Source organism: Coregonus clupeaformis, chromosome 20 (genome assembly GCF_020615455.1).
Source record: "Coregonus clupeaformis isolate EN_2021a chromosome 20, ASM2061545v1, whole genome shotgun sequence".
In the NCBI taxonomy this organism is placed as follows: domain Eukaryota; kingdom Metazoa; phylum Chordata; class Actinopteri; order Salmoniformes; family Salmonidae; genus Coregonus; species Coregonus clupeaformis.
The window spans coordinates 63,289,269-63,315,627 of NC_059211.1; the positions used below are offsets into that span (position 1 = coordinate 63,289,269).

General features: G+C 42.7%; 1 protein-coding gene across 2 annotated transcripts; it reads right to left on the reverse strand.

The window, feature by feature from the left end:
* Window positions 1–252: 252 nt before the first annotated feature.
* Window positions 253–16,318, reverse strand: LOC121564282 (zinc finger protein 239). Of its 2 annotated transcripts, XM_045205693.1 has the most exons (3): window positions 16,127–16,318; window positions 14,840–14,958; window positions 253–925 (listed from the first exon to the last, which is right to left on the reverse strand). In XM_045205693.1, the coding sequence occupies exons 1-3, from the start codon at window positions 16,242–16,244 to the stop codon at window positions 893–895; spliced, it is 270 nt and encodes an 89-aa protein (XP_045061628.1). In that variant the 5' UTR covers window positions 16,245–16,318; the 3' UTR covers window positions 253–892. The 2 variants fall into 2 exon arrangements, with proteins under 2 accessions (XP_045061628.1, XP_041731647.2); XM_041875713.2 differs by lacking the exons at window positions 14,840–14,958; window positions 16,127–16,318 and adding an exon at window positions 5,872–6,362.
* Window positions 16,319–26,359: the final 10,041 nt, after the last annotated feature.

The window sequence follows — 26,359 nt, forward strand, 5'->3', positions numbered from 1 at the left end:
TTCATTATTTAACGTTGGTTCCTGCATGTGATGTTGGAGTTGTGCGCGGTTCCTGCATGTGACTGATTGATACCTCACAAGGCTGAGATACTCCTTTTGGCCCCCAGAGCAATGTTCTGGGCGTACTGCCAAATTGCTTATCAGCGATATTATGGTTTACTCCCATGTACAATCAATCAGTTTTTTTGTTTGTTAAACAAAATATCTTTCTCTGAGCAATTGTATTTGTATAAAACACAATTTTCAAAAAAAAAGTCAGCATACAATATAGCTCAGTATTAGTATTATTGATCTTATACACATCTTTATCAAGGGTGTCAATCATTTTGGAGGTGGTTATTCCGTGGCCTTAACAATGTTAGGTCTTGTCCCCTCCTGTGTGTGTTCTGTCAAACTCTTTCCACATTGGGAGCATTGGAAAGGCTTCTCTCGGTGTGTGTCATCTCATGCTTTTTCAGTATCCCTAAATAGGTAAAACTCTTTTCACACAGGGAGCAGTGGAAAGGCTTCTCTCCTGTGTGTATTCTCGCATGCATTTTCAGGTTCCCTAACTTGGTATAACTCTTTTTACACTGAGAGCATTGGAAAGGCTTCTCTCCTGTGTGTAGTATTCTCTCATGCTCTTTCAGATGTGATGACTGGATAAATCTCTGGCCACACTGGGAGCATTGGAAAGGTCTCTCTACAGAGTGTGTTCTCTCATGCACTTTTAGATACCCTGAGTGTCCAAAACCCATTCCACACTGGGAGCAGTGATAAGGCTTCTCCCCTGTGTGCATTCTCTTATGTTCTTTCAGGTGCTTTAACCGAATAAATATTTTTCCACACTGGGAGCAGTGGTGTCGTCTCACTGGTTTGGACGTCTCTGGATCGGGTTCACCTGAAGGACTATTTATTCTGTCAGAGTGAGAGTCTGATATCGCTCCTGTCAAAGAAAAGCAGAGTATTTGGTTAAACAGCGAGACCTGAATGAAATCTCCACATGATTAAACGGTCTTCCTATGAGGTTTAATCCAGACTACATCCTTTAATATAAAATCAGTAGTTTGGATCCTGGATGCTGATCGGTTGATAGGTGTTAGTTATTTACGATAATAAATAACAGTTCCGTTTGAATTATCCCTGCACATCCACTATCCCACAGCCCCCAGCCAGTTAATTCATCAACCTTAAATAACAGTTCCATTTGAATTATCCCTGCACATCCACTGTCCCACAGCCCCCAGCCAGTTAATTCATCAACCTTAAATAACAGTTCCATTTGAATTATCCCTGCACATCCACTGTCCCACAGCCCCCAGCCAGTTAATTCATCAACCTTAAATAACAGTTCCATTTGAATTATCCCTGCACATCCACTGTCCCACAGCCCCCAGCCAGTTAATTCATCAACCTTAAATAACAGTTCCATTTGAATTATCCCTGCACATCCACTGTCCCACAGCCCCCAGCCAGTTAATTCATCAACCTTAAATAACAGTTCCATTTGAATTATCCCTGCACATCCACTGTCCCACAGCCCCCAGCCAGTTAATTCATCAACCTTAAATAACAGTTCCATTTGAATTATCCCTGCACATCCACTATCCCACAGCCCCCAGCCAGTTAATTCATCAACCTTAAATAACAGTTCCATTTGAATTATCCCTGCACATCCACTGTCCCACAGCCCCCAGCCAGTTAATTCATCAACCTTAAATAACAGTTCCATTTGAATTATCCCTGCACATCCACTGTCCCACAGCCCCCAGCCAGTTAATTCATCAACCTGATCTCCACAGGAAGAACAAATAGAGACATTCTTATCCACTTGTTCTCCCGAGTGGCGCAGTGGTCTAAGGCACTGCATCGCAGTGCTAGCTCTGCCACTAGAGATCCTGGTTCGAATCCAGGCTCTGTCGTAGCCGGTAGCCGGTAGCCGGGAGACCCATGGGGCGGCGCACAATTGGCCCGGGTGGGAACGGCCCTGCAGGGATGTAGCTCAGTTGGTAGAGCATGGCGTTTGCAATGCCAGGGTTGTGGGTTCGATTCCCACGGGGGGCCAGTATGAAAAAAAAATTATAATAATGTGTACACTCACTAACTGTAAATCGCCCTGGATAAGAGCGTCTGCTAAATGACTAAAATGTCAAACGTAATGCAAGATAATAATAACCATTTTACTCAAATCTGTGGATTACTGTGAATAACACTCTCTTTAGGGCTGTTTCCTGGCACTCTGCTTCGCAACATGCCTAAGAACAGCCCTTAGATGGTCACGATAATCCAACATGCCTAAGAACAGCCCTTAGATGGTCACGATAATCCAACATGCCTAAGAACAGCCCTTAGTTGGTCACGATAATCCGACATGCCTAAGAACAGCCCTTAGTTGTGTGTTGGTCACGATAATCCGACATGCCTAAGAACAGCCCTTAGTTGTGTGTTGTTCACGATAATCCAACATGCCTAAGAACAGCCCTTAGTTGTGTGCTGTTCACGATAATCCAACATGCCTAAGAACAGCCCTTAGTTGTGTGTTGGTCACGATAATCCAACATGCCTAAGAACAGCCCTTAGTTGTGTGTTGTTCACGATAATCCGACATGCCTAAGAACAGCCCTTAGTTGTGTGCTGTTCACGATAATCCGACATGCCTAAGAACAGCCCTTAGTTGTGTGTTGGTCACGATAATCCGACATGCCTAAGAACAGCCCTTAGTTGTGTGTTGTTCACGATAATCCAACATGCCTAAGAACAGCCCTTAGTTGTGTGCTGTTCACGATAATCCAACATGCCTAAGAACAGCCCTTAGTTGTGTGTTGGTCACGATAATCCAACATGCCTAAGAACAGCCCTTAGTTGTGTGTTGTTCACGATAATCCGACATGCCTAAGAACAGCCCTTAGTTGTGTGCTGTTCACGATAATCCGACATGCCTAAGAACAGCCCTTAGTTGTGTGTTGTTCACGATAATCCGACATGCCTAAGAACAGCCCTTAGTTGTGTGTTGGTCACGATAATCCAACATGCCTAAGAACAGCCCTTAGTTGTGTGTTGTTCACGATAATCCGACATGCCTAAGAACAGCCCTTAGTTGTGTGCTGTTCACGATAATCCGACATGCCTAAGAACAGCCCTTAGTTGTGTGTTGGTCACGATAATCCGACATGCCTAAGAACAGCCCTTAGTTGTGTGTTGGTCACGATAATCCGACATGCCTAAGAACAGCCCTTAGTTGTGTGCTGTTCACGATAATCCGACATGCCTAAGAACAGCCCTTAGTTGTGTGTTGGTCACGATAATCCGACATGCCTAAGAACAGCCCTTAGTTGTGTGTTGGTCACGATAATCCGACATGCCTAAGAACAGCCCTTAGTTGTGTGCTGTTCACGATAATCCGACATGCCTAAGAACAGCCCTTAGTTGTGTGCTGTTCACGATAATCCGACATGCCTAAGAACAGCCCTTAGTTGTGTGTTGTTCACGATAATCCGACATGCCTAAGAACAGCCCTTAGTTGTGTGTTGTTCACGATAATCCAACATGCCTAAGAACAGCCCTTAGTTGTGTGTTGTTTACGATAATCCAACATGCCTAAGAACAGCCCTTAGTTGTGTGTTGTTCACGATAATCCAACATGCCTAAGAACAGCCCTTAGTTGTGTGTTGTTCACGATAATCCGACATGCCTAAGAACAGCCCTTAGTTGTGTGTTGTTCACGATAATCCAACATGCCTAAGAACAGCCCTTAGTTGTGTGTTGTTCATGATAATCCGACATGCCTAAGAACAGCCCTTAGTTGTGTGTTGTTCACGATAATCCAACATGCCTAAGAACAGCCCTTAGTTGGTCACGATAATCCAACATGCCTAAGAACAGCCCTTAGTTGGTCACGATAATCCAACATGCCTAAGAACAGCCCTTAGTTGTGTGTTGTTCATGATAATCCGACATGCCTAAGAACAGCCCTTAGTTGTGTGTTGTTCATGATAATCCAACATGCCTAAGAACAGCCCTTAGTTGTGTGTTGTTCATGATAATCCGACATGCCTAAGAACAGCCCTTAGTTGTGTGTTGGTCACGATAATCCGACATGCCTAAGAACAGCCCTTAGTTGTGTGTTGGTCACGATAATCCGACATGCCTAAGAACAGCCCTTAGTTGTGTGTTGTTCACGATAATCCAACATGCCTAAGAACAGCCCTTAGTTGTGTGTTGTTCACGATAATCCAACATGCCTAAGAACAGCCCTTAGTTGTGTGTTGTTCACGATAATCCGACATGCCTAAGAACAGCCCTTAGTTGTGTGTTGGTCACGATAATCCAACATGCCTAAGAACAGCCCTTAGTTGTGTGTTGTTCACGATAATCCGACATGCCTAAGAACAGCCCTTAGTTGTGTGTTGTTCACGATAATCCAACATGCCTAAGAACAGCCCTTAGTTGTGTGTTGTTCACGATAATCCGACATGCCTAAGAACAGCCCTTAGTTGTGTGTTGTTCACGATAATTCACAGGTTCTTGTTGCTTAAATGTACAGTGAAATTGTTGCCAAACGTCAGCCTCGAAACCTTAATGACTTGGAGAAGATCTGCAAAGAGGAGTGGGACAAAATCCCTCCTGAGATGTGTGCAAACCTGGTGGCCAACTACAAGAAACGTCTGACCTCTGTGATTGCCAACAAGGGTTTTGCCACCAAGTACTAAGTCATGTTTTGCAGAGGGGTCAAATACTTATTTCCCTCATTAAAATCCAAATCAATTTATAACATTTTTGACATGCGTTTTTCTGGATTTTGTTGTTGTTATTCTGTCTCTCACTGTTCAAATAAACCTACCATTCAAATTATAGACTGATCATTTCTTTGTCAGTGGGCAAATTTACAAAATCAGCAGGGGATCAAATACTTTTTTTCCTGCACTGTAATAACCTGTAGTCAGTGGAACATTTAATCCAGATCCAAATGATCCATGTCTTGATTCTGTCCTCTTCATCATTTGAAATCAGACATGAGTTGGTTGTAATAATATAGGTTATATGATGTGGTACCAGAGATATTTCAATCAGATCAGTCTGTCTTACCTAATAACACCATAGATATTACAATCAGATCAGTCTGTCTTACCTAATAACACCATAGATATTTCAATCAGATCAGTCTGTCTTACCTAATAACACCATAGATATTTCAATCAGATCAGTCTGTCTTACCTAATAACACCATAGATATTTCAATCAGATCAGTCTGTCTTACCTAATAACACCATAGATATTTCAATCAGATCGGTCTGTCTTACCTAATAACACCATAGATATTTCAATCAGATCGGTCTGTCTTACCTAATAACACCATAGATATTTCAATCAGATCAGTCTGTCTTATCTAATAACACCATAGATATTTCAATCAGATCAGTCTGTCTTACCTAATAACACCATAGATATTTCAATCAGATCAGTCTGTCTTACCTAATAACACCATAGATATTTCAATCAGATCAGTCTGTCTTACCTAATAACACCATAGATATTTCAATCAGATCAGTCTGTCTTATCTTATAACTACAAAAATAAGGACCTAATGACACCATTGAGATTTCTAAAACAAATGAAGTAGCGCTTCAAAACATGTTTAAAAAAATATATAATTTGGTCATGGGGTTGTCGAGTATAGAATAGACTGAGCAAAGCACTACAGAAAGCGATTTTGAAAAATATAATGCAAAGCATTTTATCCATTAACGTTTTGTTGGTTGACCCCACTCTTTGTAGCGTTAACAATTCCTACAGTACAGAACAACATATTCAAGTGTAGAATACCCTTTTAAAAACACACTTTAGTTAAACAACTGCAGAGTTTTGTGGCCCTATTTTTAAGATGGTACATACTGGTGTTCATCAGATCTCCTGTCTTCTCTTCTTCCTCCAATGTGACAGTAATCTCCCCTTCCTCCTTCACTCCAAAATCTGCATCCTCCTCCTCTTCTTTCACTCTGAAAGCTTCTTCCTCTTCTTTCACTGTAACGGCTTCACCCGCTACTTCTTTTTTGACGGTGACAGCCTCCTCTTCCTTCTCCTCTTTCACCGTCCAGCAGACCTCCTCCTCTTCTTCAGCAGGGGGTAAGTAGCTTAGTGAGCTCATGGTCGGAGATGTTAGGTAACTAGCTGGTTAGCATTAATGACTAGCCTAGTGCTACTGCTAATTTAACCAGTCAGCTAGATGACTACTAGCAACGTAAAATGAAATTAAATGCGACAACTAGCTATACGATAGAAGTGTGTTTAAAACAGTGGCTAATACACAACGACAGTGTCTGATGAGCTTTAACGTTTTAGCTATGTTGGCTAGCAAGCTACCGTGGTGGGTAACTAGATCAGCGTTTCGTTAGCGACACATAAAAAGTACTTCCGGGTCACGGAATGTCGGAAATTTTCTCAATAACCTGTATTTATTCATGATATATGAAAATTAATTGTCTAAGCATTAACAATGATTCATATTTGTTCATATTAAATAACATTTGCATTAAATATGGGTTTTAAACCATGTTCCAAGGTCAAATAAATGGCCACAATGAGAATCATATTGCTAATTGATGTATAGAGCAAAACATATTGTGGGTGACGCAGCAAAAGTATTGTAGGGAATACTCAGTAGGGTTTGTAGAATCTATATACTGTATATTCCTTCATGTTGATGGATGAGTCCTGGGTGGATGAGTCTTTGAACATATTCCAATCAGTAGTCGCAAAGCAACCCTGAGGCATTGAGTTACGCCTCCTCTGTCCAGCGCCTCGCAACTCTCTGTTTTGGTTGCTCCCTGGTACAGAGAGAAGTGAACTGATTGGTTGAAATGGGGGTGAGCGATGGCTTGTATACCCGTGGTCCAGCGCGCTATTTCCTCGTAGGGCAGGAGACATTACATTTTAGTCATTTAGCAGACGCTCTTATCCAGAGCGACTTACAGTTAGTGAATAATTTATTTTTATTTTTTATACTGGCCCCCCGTGGGAATCGAACCCACAACCCTGGCGTTGCAAACGCCATGCTCTATCAACTGAGCTACATCCCTGCCGGCCATTCCCTCCCCTACCCTGGACGACGCTGGGCCAATTGTGCCCCGCCCATGAGTCTCCCAGTCGCCGGCCGGCTGCGACAGAGCCAGGATCTCTAGTGGCACAGTTAGCACTGCGATGCAGCGCCTTAGACCACTGCGCCACTCAGGAGACATGCTAATGGTACTTTGGGAGCAGGGCCGACTTTTGGAGACTCAAAGTGAAAAAATACCCCCCCCCACTTCATAATAAGCTAACGCTCCTCTAGCCAAATTCCATGTAGCTATAGCGTTGCCCCATGTAGCTCAGTTGGTAGAGCATGGTGCTTGCAACGCCAGGGTTGTGGGTTCGATTCCCACGGGGGGGGCCAGTATGAAAATGTATGCACTCACTAACTCTGTAAGTCACTCTGGATAAGAGCGTCTGCTAAATGACGTAAAATGTAAGCAAGCGTCGAGCCTACTGCTCAAAGAGGGGTGAGTATCAGCTGATCACAAAGGTCAGATTACATAAAAATAGAGCTCTTTGGCCACTAGTGGTAGGTTTGGTGTTGAAAAATAGAATCATATGCAACAAAAAAAATATCTGGGTGTAATACCTTAGTCACATTAACACATTCCTCTATCAGTGGAACGGAGCAAATGGAAACCATGTATTTGATACCATTCCACCAATTCCGCTCCAGTCATTACCAAGAGCCCGTCCTCCCCAACCATTCCACCCATTCCGCTCCAGTCATTACCAAGAGCCCGTCCTCCCCTATTAAGCTGCCACCAACCTCCTGTGACACACAGATTCACACACAGCCAGAGTTTTTAAAAAGGACTATTTAATCATAGAGCGTATTCATTAAAAACTGTCTTACTCCATATTCAGTTCATGTGTTGAAATAAAAAAACATGCACATTTACTTTTGAGTCTGGGAGTAAATTAAATGGACTATTGACATCAACCCCCTTATTTTAATATTATTCTTATCAGATGCTCAATGTACTGTAACCACACACTCACTGGACTATAACCACACACTCACTGGACTGTAACCACACACTCACTGGACTGTAACCACACACTCACTGGACTGTAACCACACACTCACTGGACTATAATAACCACACAATCACTGGACTGTAACCACACACTCACTGGACTGTAACCACACACTCACTGGACTGTAACCACACACTCACTGGACTGTAACCACACACTCACTGGACTATAACCACACACTCACTGGACTGTAACCACACACTCACTGGACTGTAACCACACACTCACTGGACTATAATAACCACACAATCACTGGACTGTAACCACACACTCACTGGACTGTAACCACACACTCACTGGACTGTAACCACACACTGACTGGACTGTAACCACACACTCACTGGACTGAAACCACACACTCACTGGACTGTAATCACACACTCACTGGACTGTAACCACACACTCACTGGACTATAACCACACACTGACACATACTGTACTGACACTCTAACACACATGGTCACACACAAAACACATGCATATTGACGCCACACGCACACATTCCTTCACACTCTTCACTTTACGCTGCTGCTACTCTCTGTTTATTATCTATCCATAGTCACTCTACCCCTACCTACATGTACATATATTACCTCAATTACCTCAACTACCTGGTACCCCTGCACATTGACTCAGTACTGCTCCTCCTTGTATATACAGTTGAAGTCTGAAGAATACATACACTTAGGTTGGAGTCATTAAAACTTGTTTTTTCAACCACTCCACAAATGTATTGTTAACAAACTATAGTTTTGGCAAGTCGGTTAGGACATCTACTTTGTGCATGACAAGTAATTTTTCCAACAATTGTTTACAGACAGATTATTTCACTTATAATTCACTGTATCACAATTCCAGTGGGTCAGAAGTTTACATACACTAAGTTGACTGTGCCTTTAAACAGCTTGGAAAATTCCAGAAAATGATGTCATGGCTTTAGAAGCTTCTGATAGGCTAATTGACATCATTTGAGTCAATTGGAGGTGTACCTGTGGATGTATTTCCAGGTCTACCTTCAAACTAAGTGCCTCTTTGCTTGACATCATGGGAAAATCAAAAGAAATCAGCCAAGACCTCAGAAAAAGAATTGTACACCTCCACAAGTCTGGTTCATCCTTGGGAGCAATTTCCAAATGCCTGAAGGTACCACGTTCATCTGTACAAACAATAGTACGCAAGTATAAACACCATGGGACCACACAGCCGTCATACCGCTCAGGAAGGAGACGCGTTCTGTCTCCTAGAGATGAACGTACTTTGGTGCGAAAAGTGCAAATCAATCCCAGAAAAACATCAAAGGACCTTTTGAAGACACTGGAGGAAACTGGTACAAAAGTATCTATATCCACAGTAAAACAAGTCCTATATCGACATAACCTGAAAGGCCGCTTAGCGAGGAAGAATCCACTGCTACAAAACCGCCATAAAAAAGCCAGACTACGGTTTGCAACTGCACATGGGGACAAAGATCGTACTTTTTGGAGAAATGTCCTCTGGTCTGATGAAACAAAAATATAACTGTTTGGCCATAATGACCATCGTTATGTTTGGAAGAAAAAGGGGGCGCTTGCAAGCCGGAAAACACCCTCCCAACCGTGAAGCACGGGGTGGCAGCATCATGCTGTGGGGGTGATTTGCTGCAGGAGGGACTGGTGCACTTCACAAAATAGATGGCATCATGAGGAAGGAACACTTTGTGGATATACAGTGGGGGAAAAAGTATTTAGTCAGCCACCAATTGTGCAAGTTCTCCCACTTAAAAAGATGAGAGAGGCCTGTAATTTTCATCATAGGTACATGTCAATTATGACAGACAAAATGAGGAAAAAAAATCCAGAAAATCACATTGTAGGATTTTTTTATGAATTTATTTGCAAATTATGGTGGAAAATAAGTATTTGGTCAATAACAAAAGTTTCTCAATACTTTGTTATATACCCTTTGTTGGCAATGACACAGGTCAAACGTTTTCTGTAAGTCTTCACAAGGTTTTCACACACTGTTGCTGGTATTTTGGCCCATTCCTCCATGCAGATCTCCTCTAGAGCAGTGATGTTTTGGGGCTGTCGCTGGGCAACACAGACTTTCAACTCCCCTCCAAAGATTTTCTATGGGGTTGAGATCTGGAGACTGGCTAGGCCACTCCAGGACCTTGAAATGCTTCTTACGAAGCCACTCCTTCGTTGCCCGGGCGGTGTGTTTGGGATTATTGTCATGCTGAAAGACCCAGCCACGTTTCATCTTCAATGCCCTTGCTGATGGAAGGAGGTTTTCACTCAAAATCTCACGATACATGGCCCCATTCATTCTTTCCTTTACACGGATCAGTCGTCCTGGTCCCTTTGCAGAAAAACAGCCCCAAAGCATGATGTTTCCACCCCCATGCTTCACAGTAGGTATGGTGTCCTTTGGATGCAACTCAGCATTCTTTGTCCTCCAAACACGACGAGTTGAGTTTTTTTTTTTTTTCAATTTAAAGTTTTATTAAGTTTTCAATCAACCAACCAAACACATTCCACATTCACAGATGTGAATTTAAAAAAAATAAAAAAAATAATAATAATAAAAAAAAATTGTTTTATATATGTATATATATATACATACATACATACATACATACATACATACACAAATAATAATTATAACAAAATTTAAATTATAGAACTTGCAGCAGCACTATCAAGGTTCTTATTAGCTATTTCCAGCCTTAGCTGAGATGACGAGCCAATAATTAGTTTTTAGGTTTTACAGCACCTTACACAACACGCATCTGCCCATCTCCCTGATTCCCCCATTCACTCTGTCCAATTTGAAATATAGTTGAGTAGTGGAGACCAGAGTCTATCAAACTTGGGCTGTCTCTTGTGGAGGTCATAAGTGAGCTTTTCAAGGGGGAGAAAGTCAACAATCTGGTCAATCCACATTTTAAATGTAGGAGAAGTATTAGAGGCCCACAATAGAAGAATACATTTCTTAGCAAAGTATGTAATGGTCATGAGCAAATTTTCTCTGTCAGGATCAAGAACAAAGTCCTGCTGGGCATTAAGAAGATAGAGACACGGGGTCATATCAAACTGTACATCTAGTATTTTCTGTGCAGCAGTATGTATAGATTGCCAAAATCTGGCAATCTCTCTGCAGCTCCAAAATACATGCATATAGGTTCCACTTTCAGAGGTACATCTATTACAATTAGGAGAAATGTCTGTTTTCATTTTATGGAGTCTCAGGGGAGTGTAATAAAATTTGTACAAAAATTTGTAATTAGATTCTTTCATTTTTACATTAGTAGAGGAGCAGTATACCCTGTCGCAAACCTCCGCCCATAACTCGTCACTGATAGTCAGACCAAGGTCCTTTTCCCATATTATTTTCAAAGGAGTAAAGGAGGATCCTCCTTTCTCAGAAAGGAGTCTATAGATATAGGATATTTTGCCTTTAATGGATTGTGCTGTGACAAGAAGGGTTTCAACTTCATTCAACTGAGTTCTAAACCTCCTCTTGGAAGTAAATACGAGTTGAGTTTTTACCAAAAAGTTCTATTTTGGTTTCATCTGACCATATGACATTCTCCAAATCCTCTTCTGGATCATCCAAATGCACTCTAGCAAACTTCAGACGGGCCTGGACATGTACTGGCTTAAGCAGGGGGACACGTCTGGCACTGCAGGATTTGAGTCCCTGGCGGCGTAGTGTGTTACTGATGGTAGGCTTTGTTACTTTGGTCCCAGCTCTCTGCAGGTCATTCACTAGGTCCCCCTGTGTGGTTCTGGGATTTTTGCTCACCGTTCTTGTGATCATTTTGACCCCACGGGGTGAGATCTTGCGTGGAGCCCCAGATCAAGGGGAGATTATCAGTGGTCTTGTATGTCTTCCATTTCCTAATAATTGCTCCCACAGTTGATTTCTTCAAACCAAGCTGCTTACCTATTGCAGATTCAGTCTTCCCAGCCTGGTGCAGGTCTACAATTTTGTTTCTGGTGTCCTTTAACAGCTCTTTGGTCTTGGCCATAGTGGAGTTTGGAGTGTGACTGTTTGAGGTTGTGGACAGGTGTCTTTTATACTGACAACAAGTTCAAACATGTGCCATTAATACAGGTAACGAGTGGAGGACAGAAGAGCCTCTTAAAGAAGAAGTTACAGGTCTGTGAGAGCCAGAAATCTTGCTTGTTTGTAGGTGACCAAATACTTATTTTCCACCATAATTTGCAAATAAATTCATAAAAAATCCTACAATGTGATTTTCTGGATTTTCTTTTCTCAATTTGTCTATCATAGTTTACGTGTACCTATGATGAAAATTACAGGCCTCTCTCATCTTTTTAAGTGGGAGAACTTGCACAATTGGTGGCTGACTAAATACTTTTTTTCCCCACTGTATTGAAGCAACATCTCAAGACATCAGTCAGGAACTTAAAGCTTGGTCACAAATGGGTCTTCCAAATGGACAATGACCCCAAGCATACTTTCAAAGTTGTGGCAAAATGGCTTAAGGACAACAAAGTCAAGGTATTGGAGTGGCCATCACAAAGCCCTGACCTCAATCCTATAGACAATTTGTGGGCAGAACTGAAAAAGCGTGTGCGAGCAAGGAGGCCTACAAACCTGACTCAGTTACACCAGCTCTGTCAGGAGGAATGGGCAAAAATGCACCCAACTTATTGTGGGAAGCTTGTGGAAGGCTACCCAAAACGTTTGACCCAAGTTAAACAAGTTAAAGGCAATGCTACCAAATACTAATTGAGTGTATGTAAACTTCTGACCCACTGGGAATTTGATTAAATAAATAAAAGCTGAAATAAATCATTCTCTCTACTATTATTCTGACATTTCTCATTCTTAAACTGAAGTGGTGATCCTAACTGACCTAAGACAGGGAATTTTTTACTAGGATTAAATGTTAGGAATTGTGAAAAACAGAGTTTAAATGTATTTGGCTAAAGGTGTATGGAAACTATAGACTTCAACTGTAGCCTCATTACTACCTGGTACCCCTGCACATTGACTCAGTACTGCTACTTCCTGTATATAGCCTCATTACTACCTGGTACCCCTGCACATTGACTCAGTACTGCTACTTCCTGTATATAGCCTCATTACTACCTGGTACCCCTGCACATTGACTCAGTACTGCTACTTCCTGTATATAGCCTCATTACTACCTGGTACCCCTGCACATTGACTCAGTACTGCTACTTCCTGTATATAGCCTCATTACTACCTGGTACCCCTGCATATTGACTCAGTACTGCTACTTCCTGTATATAGCCTCATTACTACCTGGTACCCCTGCACATTGACTCAGTACTGCTACTTCCTGTATATAGCCTCATTACTACCTGGTACCCCTGCACATTGACTCAGTACTGCTACTTCCTGTATATAGCCTCATTACTACCTGGTACCCCTGGACATTGACTCAGTACTGCTACTTCCTGTATATAGCCTCATTACTACCTGGTACCCCCTGCACATTGACTCAGTACTGCTACTTCCTGTATATAGCCTCATTACTACCTGGTACCCCTGCACATTGACTCAGTACTGCTACTTCCTGTATATAGCCTCATTACTACCTGGTACCCCTGGACATTGACTCAGTACTGCTACTTCCTGTATATAGCCTCATTACTACCTGGTACCCCTGCACATTGACTCAGTACTGCTACTTCCTGTATATAGCCTCATTACTACCTGGTACCCCTGGACATTGACTCAGTACTGGTACATCTTGTATATAGCCTCATTACTACCTGGTTCCACTGCACATTGCCTTGTTATTGTTATTTTATTGTGCTGTTATATTTCCTTTAGTTTATTTAGCAACATTTTGTTACTTAAAAAAAAAAAAACTGTGCATTGTTGGTTAAGGGCTGGTAAGTCAGCATTTCACAGTAAGATCTACTACACCTGTAGAATGTGACAAATAAAAATGTGATTTGATAACGTTTCTCTCAGGTGTGGATTCTTTCATGCTCTTTCAGTTGCCTTAGCCAGGTAAATTTAAATCCACAGTGGGAGCAGTGGTAAAGCTTCTCTATCCAGAATGTATTCTCTTATGTATTTTCAGGGTCCCTAAACGGGTAAAACTCTTGCAACACTGGAAGCATTGGAAAGGTTTTTCTCCAGTGTGTGACCTCTCATGCCTTTTCAGGTTCCCCAACTGGCTAAAACTCTTTTCACACTGCGAGCATTGGAAAGGTTTTTTTCCTGTGTGTGTTCCCTCATGTGTTTTCAGGTGACCTGAGTGGGTAAACCTTTTTCCACACTGACAGCATTGGAAAGGTTTTTCTGCAGTGTGTGTCCTCTCATGAATGTTGAGGTTCCCTACCTGGCTAAAACTCTTTACACACTGGAAGCATTGGAATGGTTTTTCTCCTGTGTGTATTCTCTTATGATCTTTCAGATGTGATGACTTGATACATCTCTTTCCACACTGAGAGCATTGGTAAGGCCTCTCTAAAGAATGTGCTCTCTCGTGTGATTTCAGGTCTCCTGATGAGAAAAATATATTTTTACACTGGGAACAGTTGTAAGGCTTCTCTCTAGTGTGTGTTCGCTCATGTGACTTCAGGTTACCTAACCGCTAAACGTCTTTCCACATTGAGTGCATTTGTGAGACTTATCTCCAGAGTGTATTCTCTCATGTATTTTCAGGCTCCCCTAACTGGGTAGATTTCTTTCCACACTGTGAGCATTGGAACAGCTTTTCTCCTGTGTATATTCTTTCATGTTCTTTCAGGTAACATACCCACTTAAAACTCTTTCCACAGTGGGAACACTGGTGTGGTCTCACTGGTTTTGGGGTCTCCAGGTCTGGTTTCTCTGAAGGACTCTTCCCGCTGTCAGAGGGAGAGTCTGGTCTCTCTCCTGCCAAAGACGAAACAGAGTATCTAGTTAAACAGAGAACAGGATTGTATAAACATTTTTATTTTTTTCATTTTGAGTTGCGAAACGTTTGGAGAAATACGACCCTAAATGAAACCTCCACATGATAAAACTGGCCTTCTCTCAGGTTTAATCCAGACTAGTTCCCTCAATAACCTGAGGTTAGTGTTTTAGATTGTTTAAAGGTCCAATGCAGACATTTTTTAAAATCTCAATATCAAATCATTTCTGGGTAACAGTTAAAATGGTCAACAAGAAACAAACATAGCTTCTTAGCAAAGAGCAATTTCTCAAGGAGTGTCTCGGAGTGGTCTGAGTGGGGAAGGGAAAACGGAAAACTAGCTGTTATTGGCAGAGAGGTTTGGAACTCTTTCTTATTGGTCTATTAACTCATATTTGTTTTTATTGAACTTTTATTCATAAAGGGTGGGTCACCATTGAGACCAGGGTCTCATTTACAAGGGAGCCCTGTGAACATGAACATACACAATTTAATACAACATCATGTAAAATAATAATATTAATACAACAAGATTAATCAAAACAAACAACTCTGACATATCACGTCCCTGATGTCACCAGGCAGGCTGAATCTCAAGCCCACAAAAAACAGGCTGAAATTTCAGGCGGCCTTTTCAAAACAGCTCTTACACTTAAAATGGCATCCTCAATATTATTCTCACCTCAGTGTGGAAATAAATATAAAACACGGGAAAATCATGTTTTTTGACTGCAATGGGCCTTTAATCCAGATCCAAATGATCCTTCATCATTTTGAAAAGAAAATGAAAGCCAAGATTTCACCCAAATGTCATGAAATCACACAGGAGTTGGTTGTAATAATATAGAGCAGTGGTATGGCTTCTCCCCCTGTTTACTTTTTTTTTTTCTTATGTCTTTTCAGGCTTGGTTGTAATAATATATCATATATATTACAATCAGATCAGTCTGTCTTACCTTACAGCTAAAATATTAAGGATGTAATAAAACCATTGAGATTTGAAAAACAAATTATGTATTTTTTTGTATTATTTTTTGCTCTTATGGGATGTCCAGTATTTAGACTGATTAAAGCGATACAGAAAGAGATATTCAGAGACATCGGTTCAACAACTGCAGAGTTTTTGCCCCAGTTTAAGATAAAACTCACTGGTGTTCATTAGACCTCCAGTCTCTTCTTCTTCTTCTTCTTCTTCTAATGTAACAGTTATCTCTCCACCCTCCTTAACTCCAAAACCGTCTTCCTCTTCTTTCACTGTGACGTCCATCTCCTCCTCTTTCCCTCCAAAACCACATTGAGAGCAGTGGTATGGCTTCTCCCCTGTGTACGTTTTCTCATGTCCTTTCGGGCTCCCTAACTGGGTAGAACTATTCCCGCAGTGGAAGCAGTGGTGTGGTCTCGCTGGTTTGGACGTCTCTGGCTCTGTTTCCTCTGAGTCTGGTCTCTCTCCTGCCAAAGACAACCAGAGTATTTAGTTTAGGCCGAGGCTACGAATACAGCGTTTTCGCTACGAATACAGCGTTTTCGCTACGAATACAGCGTTTTCGCTACGAATACAGCGTTTTCGCTACGAATACAGCGTTTTCGCTACGAATACAGCGTTTTCGCTACGAATACAGCGTTTTCGCTACGAATACAGCGTTTTCGCTACGAATACAGCGTTTTCGCTACGAATACAGCGTTTTCGCTACGAATACAGAGTTTTCGCTACGAATACAGAGTTTTCGCTACGAATACAGAGTTTTCGCTACGAATACAGAGTTTTCGCTACGAATACAGAGTTTTCGCTACGAATACAGAGTTTTCGCTACGAATACAGAGTTTTCGCTACGAATACAGAGTTTTCGCTACGAATACAGAGTTTTCGCTACGAATACAGAGTTTTCGCTACAGAGTTTTCGCTACGAATACAGAGTTTTCGCTACGAATACAGAGTTTTCGCTACGAATACAGAGTTTTCGCTACGAATACAGAGTTTTCGCTACGAATACAGAGTTTTCGCTACGAATACAGAGTTTTCGCTACGAATACAGAGTTTTCGCTACGAATACAGAGTTTTCGCTACGAATACAGAGTTTTCGCTACGAATACAGAGTTTTCGCTACGAATACAGAGTTTTCGCTACGAATACAGCGTTTTCGCTACGAATACAGCGTTTTCGCTACGAATACAGCGTTTTCGCTACGAATACAGCGTTTTCGCTACGAATACAGCGTTTTCGCTACGAATACAGCGTTGCCATTTCGAATACAGCGTTTTCGCTACGAATACAGCGTTTTCGCTACTGAATACAGCGTTTCGCTACGAATACAGCGTTTTCGCTACGAATACAGCGTTTTCGCTACGAATACAGAGTTTTCGCTACGAATACAGAGTTTTCGCTACGAATACAGAGTTTTCGCTACGAATACAGAGTTTTCGCTACGAATACAGAGTTTTCGCTACGAATACAGAGTTTTCGCAACGAATACAGAGTTTTCGCTACGAATACAGAGTTTTCGCTACGAATACAGAGTTTTCGCTACGAATACAGAGTTTTCGCTACGAATACAGAGTTTTCGCTACGAATACAGAGTTTTCGCTACGAATACAGCGTTTTCCGCTACGAATACAGCGTTTTCGCTACGAATACAGCGTTTTCGCTACGAATACAGCGTTTTCGCTACGAATACAGAGTTTTCGCTACGAATACAGAGTTTTCGCTACGAATACAGAGTTTTCGCTACGAATACAGAGTTTTCGCTACGAATACAGAGTTTTCGCTACGAATACAGAGTTTTCGCTACGAATACAGAGTTTTCGCTACGAATACAGAGTTTTCGCTACGAATACAGAGTTTTCGCTACGAATACAGAGTTTTCGCTACGAATACAGAGTTTTCGCTACGAATACAGAGTTTTCGCTACGAATACAGAGTTTTCGCTACGAATACAGAGTTTTCGCTACGAATACAGAGTTTTCGCTACGAATACAGAGTTTTCGCTACGAATACAGAGTTTTCGCTACGAATACAGAGTTTTCGCTACGAATACAGAGTTTTCGCTACTGAATACAGAGTTTTCGCTACGAATACAGAGTTTTCGCTACGAATACAGAGTTTTCGCTACGAATACAGAGTTTTCGCTACGAATACAGCGTTTTCGCTACGAATACAGCGTTTTCGCTACGAATACAGCGTTTCAGCCATTTCGAATACAGCGTTTTACGCTACGAATACAGCGTTTTACGCTACGAATACAGCGTTTTCGCTACGAATACAGCGTTTTCGCTACGAATACAGAGTTTTCGCTACGAATACAGAGTTTTCGCTACGAATACAGAGTTTTCGCTACGAATACAGAGTTTTTCGCTACGAATACAGAGTTTTCGCTACGAATACAGAGTTTTCGCTACGAATACAGAGTTTTCGCTACGAATACAGAGTTTTCGCTACGAATACAGAGTTTTCGCTACGAATACAGAGTTTTCGCTACGAATACAGAGTTTTCGCTACGAATACAGAGTTTTCGCCGCCGCCCCGCCCCCTGGAAACGTACTTCTTAAAACTAAGGATCCAAATCACGTTCTGCGCATTCATGTTTCTCTCTTTACCCTCTTCCGAACTCTCAACCAATTTGATCGATATGATGATGTAGCCTGGTCTGAACCAATGGGGATGTAGCCTGGTCTGAACCATGGGGATGTAGCCTGGTCTGAACCATGGGGATGTAGCCTGGTCTGAACCATGGGGATGTAGCCTGGTCTGAACCATGGGGATGTAGCCTGGTCTGAACCATGGGGATGTAGCCTGGTCTGAACCATGGGGATGTAGCCTGGTCTGAACCATGGTGATGTAGCCTGGTCTGATGTAGCCTGGTCTGAACCATGGGGGTGTAGCCTGGTCTGAACCATAGGTATGTAGCCTGGTCTGATGTAGCCTGGTCTGAACCATGGGGATGTAGCCTGGTCTGAACCATGGGGATGTAGCCTGGTCTGAACCATGGGGATGTAGCCTGGTGGGATGTAGCCTGGTCTGAACCATGGGGATGTAGCCTGGTCTGAACCATGGGGATGTAGCCTGGTCTGAACCATGGGGATGTAGCCTGGTCTGATGTAGCCTGGTCTGAACCATGGGGATGTAGCCTGGTCTGAACCATGGGGATGTAGCCTGGTCTGATGTAGCCTGGTCTGAACCATGGGGGTGTAGCCTGGTCTGAACCATGGGGATGTAGCCTGGTCTGAACCATGGGTATGTAGCCTGGTCTGATGTAGCCTGGTCTGAACCATGGGGATGTAGCCTGGTCTGAACTATGGGGATGTAGCCTGGTCTGAACCATGGGGATGTAGCCTGGTGGGATGTAGCCTGGTCTGAACCATGGTGATGTAGCCTGGTCTGAACCACGGTGATGTCTCTGCCTCATATTTCTGAACAGCTGAAATAAAAACCCTGCTGCGATTTGAACAAACATTCCAAAAATAGATATATTAAGAAGGCTCCAACCTAATCTTGTCTGTTGTAACAGATATTGCCGTAGCACAAGCAGACGCAGGGTACATATTACATTGGGGGCAAAAATAATCTGCGTTGTGTGTGATGATGTAATCTTTACAGTTATGCTGCCATTTAGCCAGGAGTCTGCCTCCTGTTTGCAATGGTGATGGGAAAAAATAACATGACATCTCTATTAACTGCCTGTCTGTGACACGCTTGTTTGATATACTGTATAGGCTACTTATAGCTTGCCTAAACAGCTGCATGTAACTTCCCTCCTGAAAAAAAGAACATGACATTTCTAGACAACTTGTTTGCAATAGCCTACTGTTACAACAGACAAATAACTACTGTTGTTCAAAATGTTTTGTGTACAAGCGGCAGCGGAGTGACTGAGTAGCAGCTGGAAGGAGGTAGGCTAGTGGATCCGGCATTCTCCGTATTTTTTAGCAACAGCAAGCCACGATCCGGAACCGCAGCCACTCCGTTTAGTTTAACAGAGAGATCAGGATTGAATTAACAAGAAACATAGCGGGAGAAAATAGGCCAAATGAAACGACAAGCGGGTAGCCTGGCGGGTAGGAGCGGTGGGCCAGTGCATTCAGTTGTACAACTGACTAGGTATCCCCCTTTCCCATAACAAAAGCTTGTTTTTGTTTTCCGATGAAAAACCTTTTGCTACAGCGTTCACTAATGAATACGACCCGGAATGAAACCTCCACATGATAAAACTGTCTTCCTGTGATGTTTAATCCAAATCAGATCCCTCAATAACCTGAGGCCAAGTTTATCACTAGGACAAAGACAAGCTGTACAACAGCTGGAAACCAAGTCTAGTCTAGAAGTCTGAAAAGTCTGTCTAATATAATAGGATACATTTCATCCATTGTTACGTTTTGTTGGTGACCCCCCCACTCTTTGTAACTTTAACAAAATGGTACAGAACAACATATTCAAATATATAACTTCAGTTCAACAACTGCAGAGTTTGTGCCCGTTTTTAAAATACTACTTACTGGTGTTCCTCAGATCTCCAGTCTTCTCTTCTTCCTCCAATGTGACAGTAATCTCTGCCTCCTCCGTCACTACAAAAACTGCTTCCTTTTCTATCGCCTCTTTCAGTTCAAAAACGTGATCTTGCTCTTCCTCCTCCTCTTTCACTCTGAACGCTTCTTCCTCTGTAACTTCTTCTTCTTTCACGGTAACAGCTTCACCCTCTACTTGTTTTTGTATTGTAACATCCTCCTCTTCCTCCTCCTCTTTCACTAGAGCTTCTTTCTCCGTCCAGCAGACCTCCTCTTCTTTAGCAGGAGGAGAGTAGCTTAGTGAGCTCATGGTCGGGGATGTTAGCTAGCTAGTTAGCATTAGCGACTAGCCTAGTGTTACTTAGCCAGATAGCTATATAGCTAATAACGTAAATTAAATGGAGTAACTAGCAAATACGCAGACAGTGTGTTTAAAACACGGAGGTTAATATACACAAAACTGGCCTAAAGCTTCGATGTTAAGGTTTTATGTTGGCTACGGAGGCGGCTGAACTGTTGTTGTTGAAGAAGCGTCCCGTCCACGAGATGATACCTGACGCACGACGCATCATCTAAAATACTCACATCGCCATCTGCTGACTGCAGTCGGTAGCACAGTTTAACAAAACCTTCTGGCAAAACAATGGAAACAAGTCATTGGTAAATAACCCGTTTTCTCTTACTTCTTACAGATCATTTCCTCTACGCAGATGTAGAAGCTGAATATGAACATTATTAATAAACCCTGTTATGAATAAACCCTGTAACGATCAACCCTGTTATGAATCAACCCTGTTATAAAAGGTAATGTGTTAAAACATCCTCTGTTTGTTGTACTTTACAGGGGCAATCTGCAGTTCAAACAATAACAAGGCATTACCACACCCCTGTTTTGATAAAAAGCTGGAGAAATACAACCACTCTCAAATTCATAGACAGAGCTATGGATGCAAGGACTGACCATCCATGATATAACAATTATAGTTTTTGCCATGTTTTCAGGCTAACAGTGTTTACAAACAATGGAGTTAAACAGACTTATATGTTGGGTTCTGATGGGGTACGACAGTTGAACTAAGCTCGTTAGGCATATACAGTGCATTCGGAAAGTATTCAGACCCCTTGACTTTTTCCACACTTTGTTACCTTACAGCTTTATTCTAAAATTGATTATATATTATATAAGGTCCCACAGTTGACAGTGCATGTCAAAGCAAAAACTAAGCCATGAGGTCGAAGGAATTGTCCGTAGAGCTCAGAGACAGGATTGTGTCGAGGCACAGATCTGAGGAAGGACACAGTGGCCTCCATCATTCTAAATGGAAGAAGTTTGGAACCACCAAGACTCTTCCTAGAGCTGGCCGCCCGGCCAAACTGAGCAATCAGGGGAGAAGGGCCTTGGTCAGGGAGGTGACCAAGAACGCGATGGTCACTCTGGCAGAGCTCCAGAGTTCCTCTGTGGAGATGGGAGAACCTTCCAGAAGGACAACCATCTCTGCAGCACTCCACCAATCAGGCCTTTATGGTAGAGTGGCCAGACCGAAAGCCACTCCTCAGTAAAAGGCACATAACAGCCCGCTTGTAGTTTGCCAAAAAGCACCTAAAGGACCCAGACAATGAGAAACAAAATTCTCTGGTCTGATGAAACCAAGATTGAACTCTTTGGCCTGAATGCCAAGTGTCACGTCTGGAGGAAACATGGCACCATCCCTACGGTGAAGCATGGTCGTGGCAGCATCATGCTGTGGGGATGTTTTTCAGAGGCAGTGACTGGGAGACTAGTCAGGATCGAGGGAAAGATGAACAGATCAAAGTACAGAGAGATCCTTGATGAAAACCTGCTGCAGAGCGCTCAGGACCTCAGATTGTGGCGAAGGTTCACTTTCCAACAGGACAAAGACCCTAAGCACACAGCCAAGACAACGCAGGAGTGGCTTCGGGACAAGTCTCTGAATGTCCTTGAGAGGCCCAGCCAGAGCCCGGACTTGAACCCGATGGAACATCTCTGGAGAGACCTGAAAATAGCTTTGCAGCAACGCTGCCCATCCAACCTGACAGAGCTTGAGCGGATATACAGAGAAGAATGGGAGAAACTCCCCAAATACAGGTGTGCCAAGCTTGTAGCGTCATACCCAAGAAGACTCAAGGCTGTAATCGCTGGCAAAGGTGCTTCAACAAAGTACTGAGTAAAGGGTCTGAATACTTATGTAAATATGATATTTCAGTTTTGTATTTTTAATAAAATCAAAACAACTATTTTTGCTTTGTTATTATGGGATATTGTGTGTAGATTGATGAGGGAAAAAGTCAAGTGGTCTGAATACTTTCCGAATGCACTGTACAAGTTATATTGTTAAAGAGTCAAAGAGTATACATCATTCATTTAAATGTTTGAAATTGGATGTAGCAAATTGCCCCTTTAAAGTCACACGGTTAGATGTGACCATACTATTCCCTTAAAGTCACTATGTAAGATGTGACCACACTATTCACTTAAAGTCACTCTGTAAGATGTGACCATACTATTCCCTTAAAGTCACTCTGTAAGATGTGACCATACTATTCCCTTAAAGTCACTCTGTAAGATGTGACCATATTATTCCCTTAAAGTCACTCTGTAAGATGTGACCATACTATTCCCTTAAAGTCACTCTGTAAGATGTGACCATACTATTCCTTTAAAGTCACTCTGTAAGATGTGACCATACTATTCCCTTAAAGTCACACTGTTAGATGTTAGGAAGGCCACCAAAAATTCAGAAATTTCCATCCCCAACTACAACATTTTCCATCTCGATAGAACTGCCAATGGGGGTGGGGTTGCAATCTACTGTAGAGATAGCCTGCAGAGCTCTATCGTACTATCCAGGTCTGTGCCCAAACAGTTTGAGCTTCTAAAAATCCACCTTTCCAGAAATAAGTCTCACTGTTGCCGCTTGCTACAGACCCCCTCAGCCACGAGCTGTGCCCTGGACACCATATGTGAACTGATTGCCCCCCATCTATCCTCAGAGTTCGTACTGCTTGGTGACCTAAACTGGGATACGCTTAACACCCCGGACAACCTACAATCTAAACTAGATGCCCTCAATCTCACACAAATTATCAACGAACCTACCAGGTACAACCCTAAATCTGTAAACATGGGCACCCTCATAGATATTATCCTGACAAATGTACCCTCTAAATACACCTCCGCTGTCTTCAACCAGGATCTCAGCGATCACTGCCTTATTGACTGCGTCCGTAATGGGTCCGCGGTCAAACGACCACCCCTCATCACTGTCAAATGCTCCCTAAAGCACTTTAGCAAGTAGGCCTTTCTAATTGATCTGGCCCGGGTATCCTGGATGGATATTGACCTCATTCCGTCAGTAGAGGATGCCTGGTTGTTCTTTAAAAGTGCTTTCCTCTGAATCTTAAATAAGCATGCCCCATTCAAAAAATTCAGAACTAAGAACAGATATAGCCCCTGGTTCTCCTCAGACTTGACTGCCCTTGACCAGCACAAAAACATCCTGTGGCGTACTGCATTAGCATGGAATAGCCCCCGCGATATGCAACTTTTCATGGAAGTCAGGAACCAATATACACAATCAGTTAGGAAAGCAAAAGGCTAGCTTTTTCAAACAGAAATTTACATCCTGTAGCGCTAACTCCAAAATGTTTTGGGACACTGTAAAGTCCATGGAGAATAAGAGCACCTCCTCCCAACTGCCCACTGCACTGAGACTAGGAAACACTGTCACCACCGATAAATCTACAATAATCGAGAATTTCAACAAGCATTTTGCTACGGCTGGCCATGCTTTCCACCTGGCTACCACTACCCCGGCCACCAGCTCTGCACCCTCCGCTGCAACTTGCCCATGCCCTTCCGCTTCTCCTTCACAAAATCTGGACCCTTACAAATCATCTGGGCTAGACAATCTGGACCCTTTCTTTCTAAAAATAGCCGACGAAATTGTCACAACCCCTATTACTAGCCTGTTCAACCTCTCTTTCGTAACGTCTGAGATCCCCAGAGATTTGAAAGCTGCCGCGGTCATCCCCCTCTTCAAAGGGGGTGACACTCTAGATCCAAACTGTTACAGACCTATATCCATCCTGCCCTGCCTTTCGAAAGTATTTGAAAGCCGAGTTAACAAACAGATCACCGACCATTTCGAATCCCACCGTACCTGAGCTGGTCATGGGTGCACCTCAGCCACGCTCAAGGTCCTAAACGATATTATATTATAACCGTGATCGATAAAAGACAGTACTGCGCAGCCGTCTTCATTGACCTGGCCAAGGCTTTCGACTCTGTTAACCACCGCATTCTTATTGGCAGACTAAATAGCCTTGGTTTCTCTAATGACTGCCTCGACTGGTTCACCAACTACTTCTCAGGTAGAGTTCAATGTGTCAAATTGGAGGGCCTGTTGTCTGGACCTCTGGCCGTCTCTATGGGGGTGCCACAGGGTTCAATTCTCGGGCCGACTCTATTCTCTGTGTATATCAATGATGTCGCTCTTGCTGCTTGTGACTCTCAGATCCACCTCTACGCAGACGACACCATTTTGTATACATCTGGCCCTTCATTGGACACTGTGTTAACAAACCTCCAAACGAGCTTCAATGCCATACAACACTCCTTCCGTGGCCTCCAACTGCTCTTAAACACTAGTAAAACTAAATGCATGCTCTTCAATCGAACGCTGCTGGCACCCGCCCACCCGACTAGAATCACTACTCTCGGCGGGTCTGACCTAGAGTATGTGGACAACTACAAATACCTAGGTGTCTGGTTAGACTGTAAACTCTCCTTCCAGACTCACATTAAGCATCTCCAATCAAAAGTTCGATCTAGAATCGGCTTTCCATTTCGCAACAAAGCCTCCTTCACTCATGCTGCCAAACATGCCCTCGTAAAACTGACTATCCTACCGATCCTTGACTTTGGCGATGTCATTTACAAAATAGCCTCCAACACTCTACTCAGCAAATTGGATGTAGTCTATCACAGTGCCATCCGTTTTGTCACCAAAGCCCCATATACTACCCACCACTGTACGCTCTTGTTGGCTGGTCCTCACTACATATTCGTCGCCAAACCCGCTGGCTCCAGGCCATCTATAAATCACTGCTAGGCAAATCCCTGTCTTATCTTAGCTCACTGGTCACCATAGCAACACCCACCCGTAGTCTGCGCTCCAGCAGGTATATCTCACTGGTCATCCCCAAAGCCAACACCTCCTTTGGCCGCCATTCCTTCCAGTTCTCTGCTGCCAATGATTGGAACGAACTGCAAAAATCTCTGAAGCTGGAGACTCTTATCTCCCTCACTAACTTTAAGCATCAGTTGTCAGAGCAGCTTACCGATCACTGCACCTGTACACAGCCCATCTGAAATTAGCCCACCCAACTACCTCATCCCCATATTGTTATTTATTTTGCTCTTTTGCACCCCAGTATCTCTATTTGCACATCATCTCTCACTCCAGTGTTAATACTAAATTGTAACTATTTTACACTATGGCCTGTTTATTGCCTTACCTCCATAACTTACTACATTTGCACACACTGTATATATATTTTCTGTTGTATTTTTGACTTTATGTTTTGTTTTACCTCATATGTAACTCTGTGTTGTTGTTTTTATCGCACTGCTTTGCTTTATCTTGGCCAGGTCGCAGTTGTAAATGAGAACTTGTTCTCAACTGGCTTACCTGGTTAAATAAAGGTGAACAAAAAAAAAAATTTGAACATACTATTTCCCTTAAAGTCACACTCTGTAAGATACAAATAATCAGTCAGCCACCAACGCAGAAAATAGCAGATAGATTGATTATCTGTAGTGCTCGAGGAATGACACGCAGACACACACACACACACACACAAAGC

Bases quoted from the DNA above. Each gene is read 5' to 3' on its own strand.
- LOC121564282 (XM_041875713.2), bottom strand. From the start codon at position 6,124: ATGAGCTCACTAAGCTACTTACCCCCTGCTGAAGAAGAGGAGGAGGTC. The intron at 926-5,871 runs GTATGTACCATC...TTTCTTTGACAG, and splicing joins AGGAGATCTGATGAACACCA to GAGCGATATCAGACTCTCAC.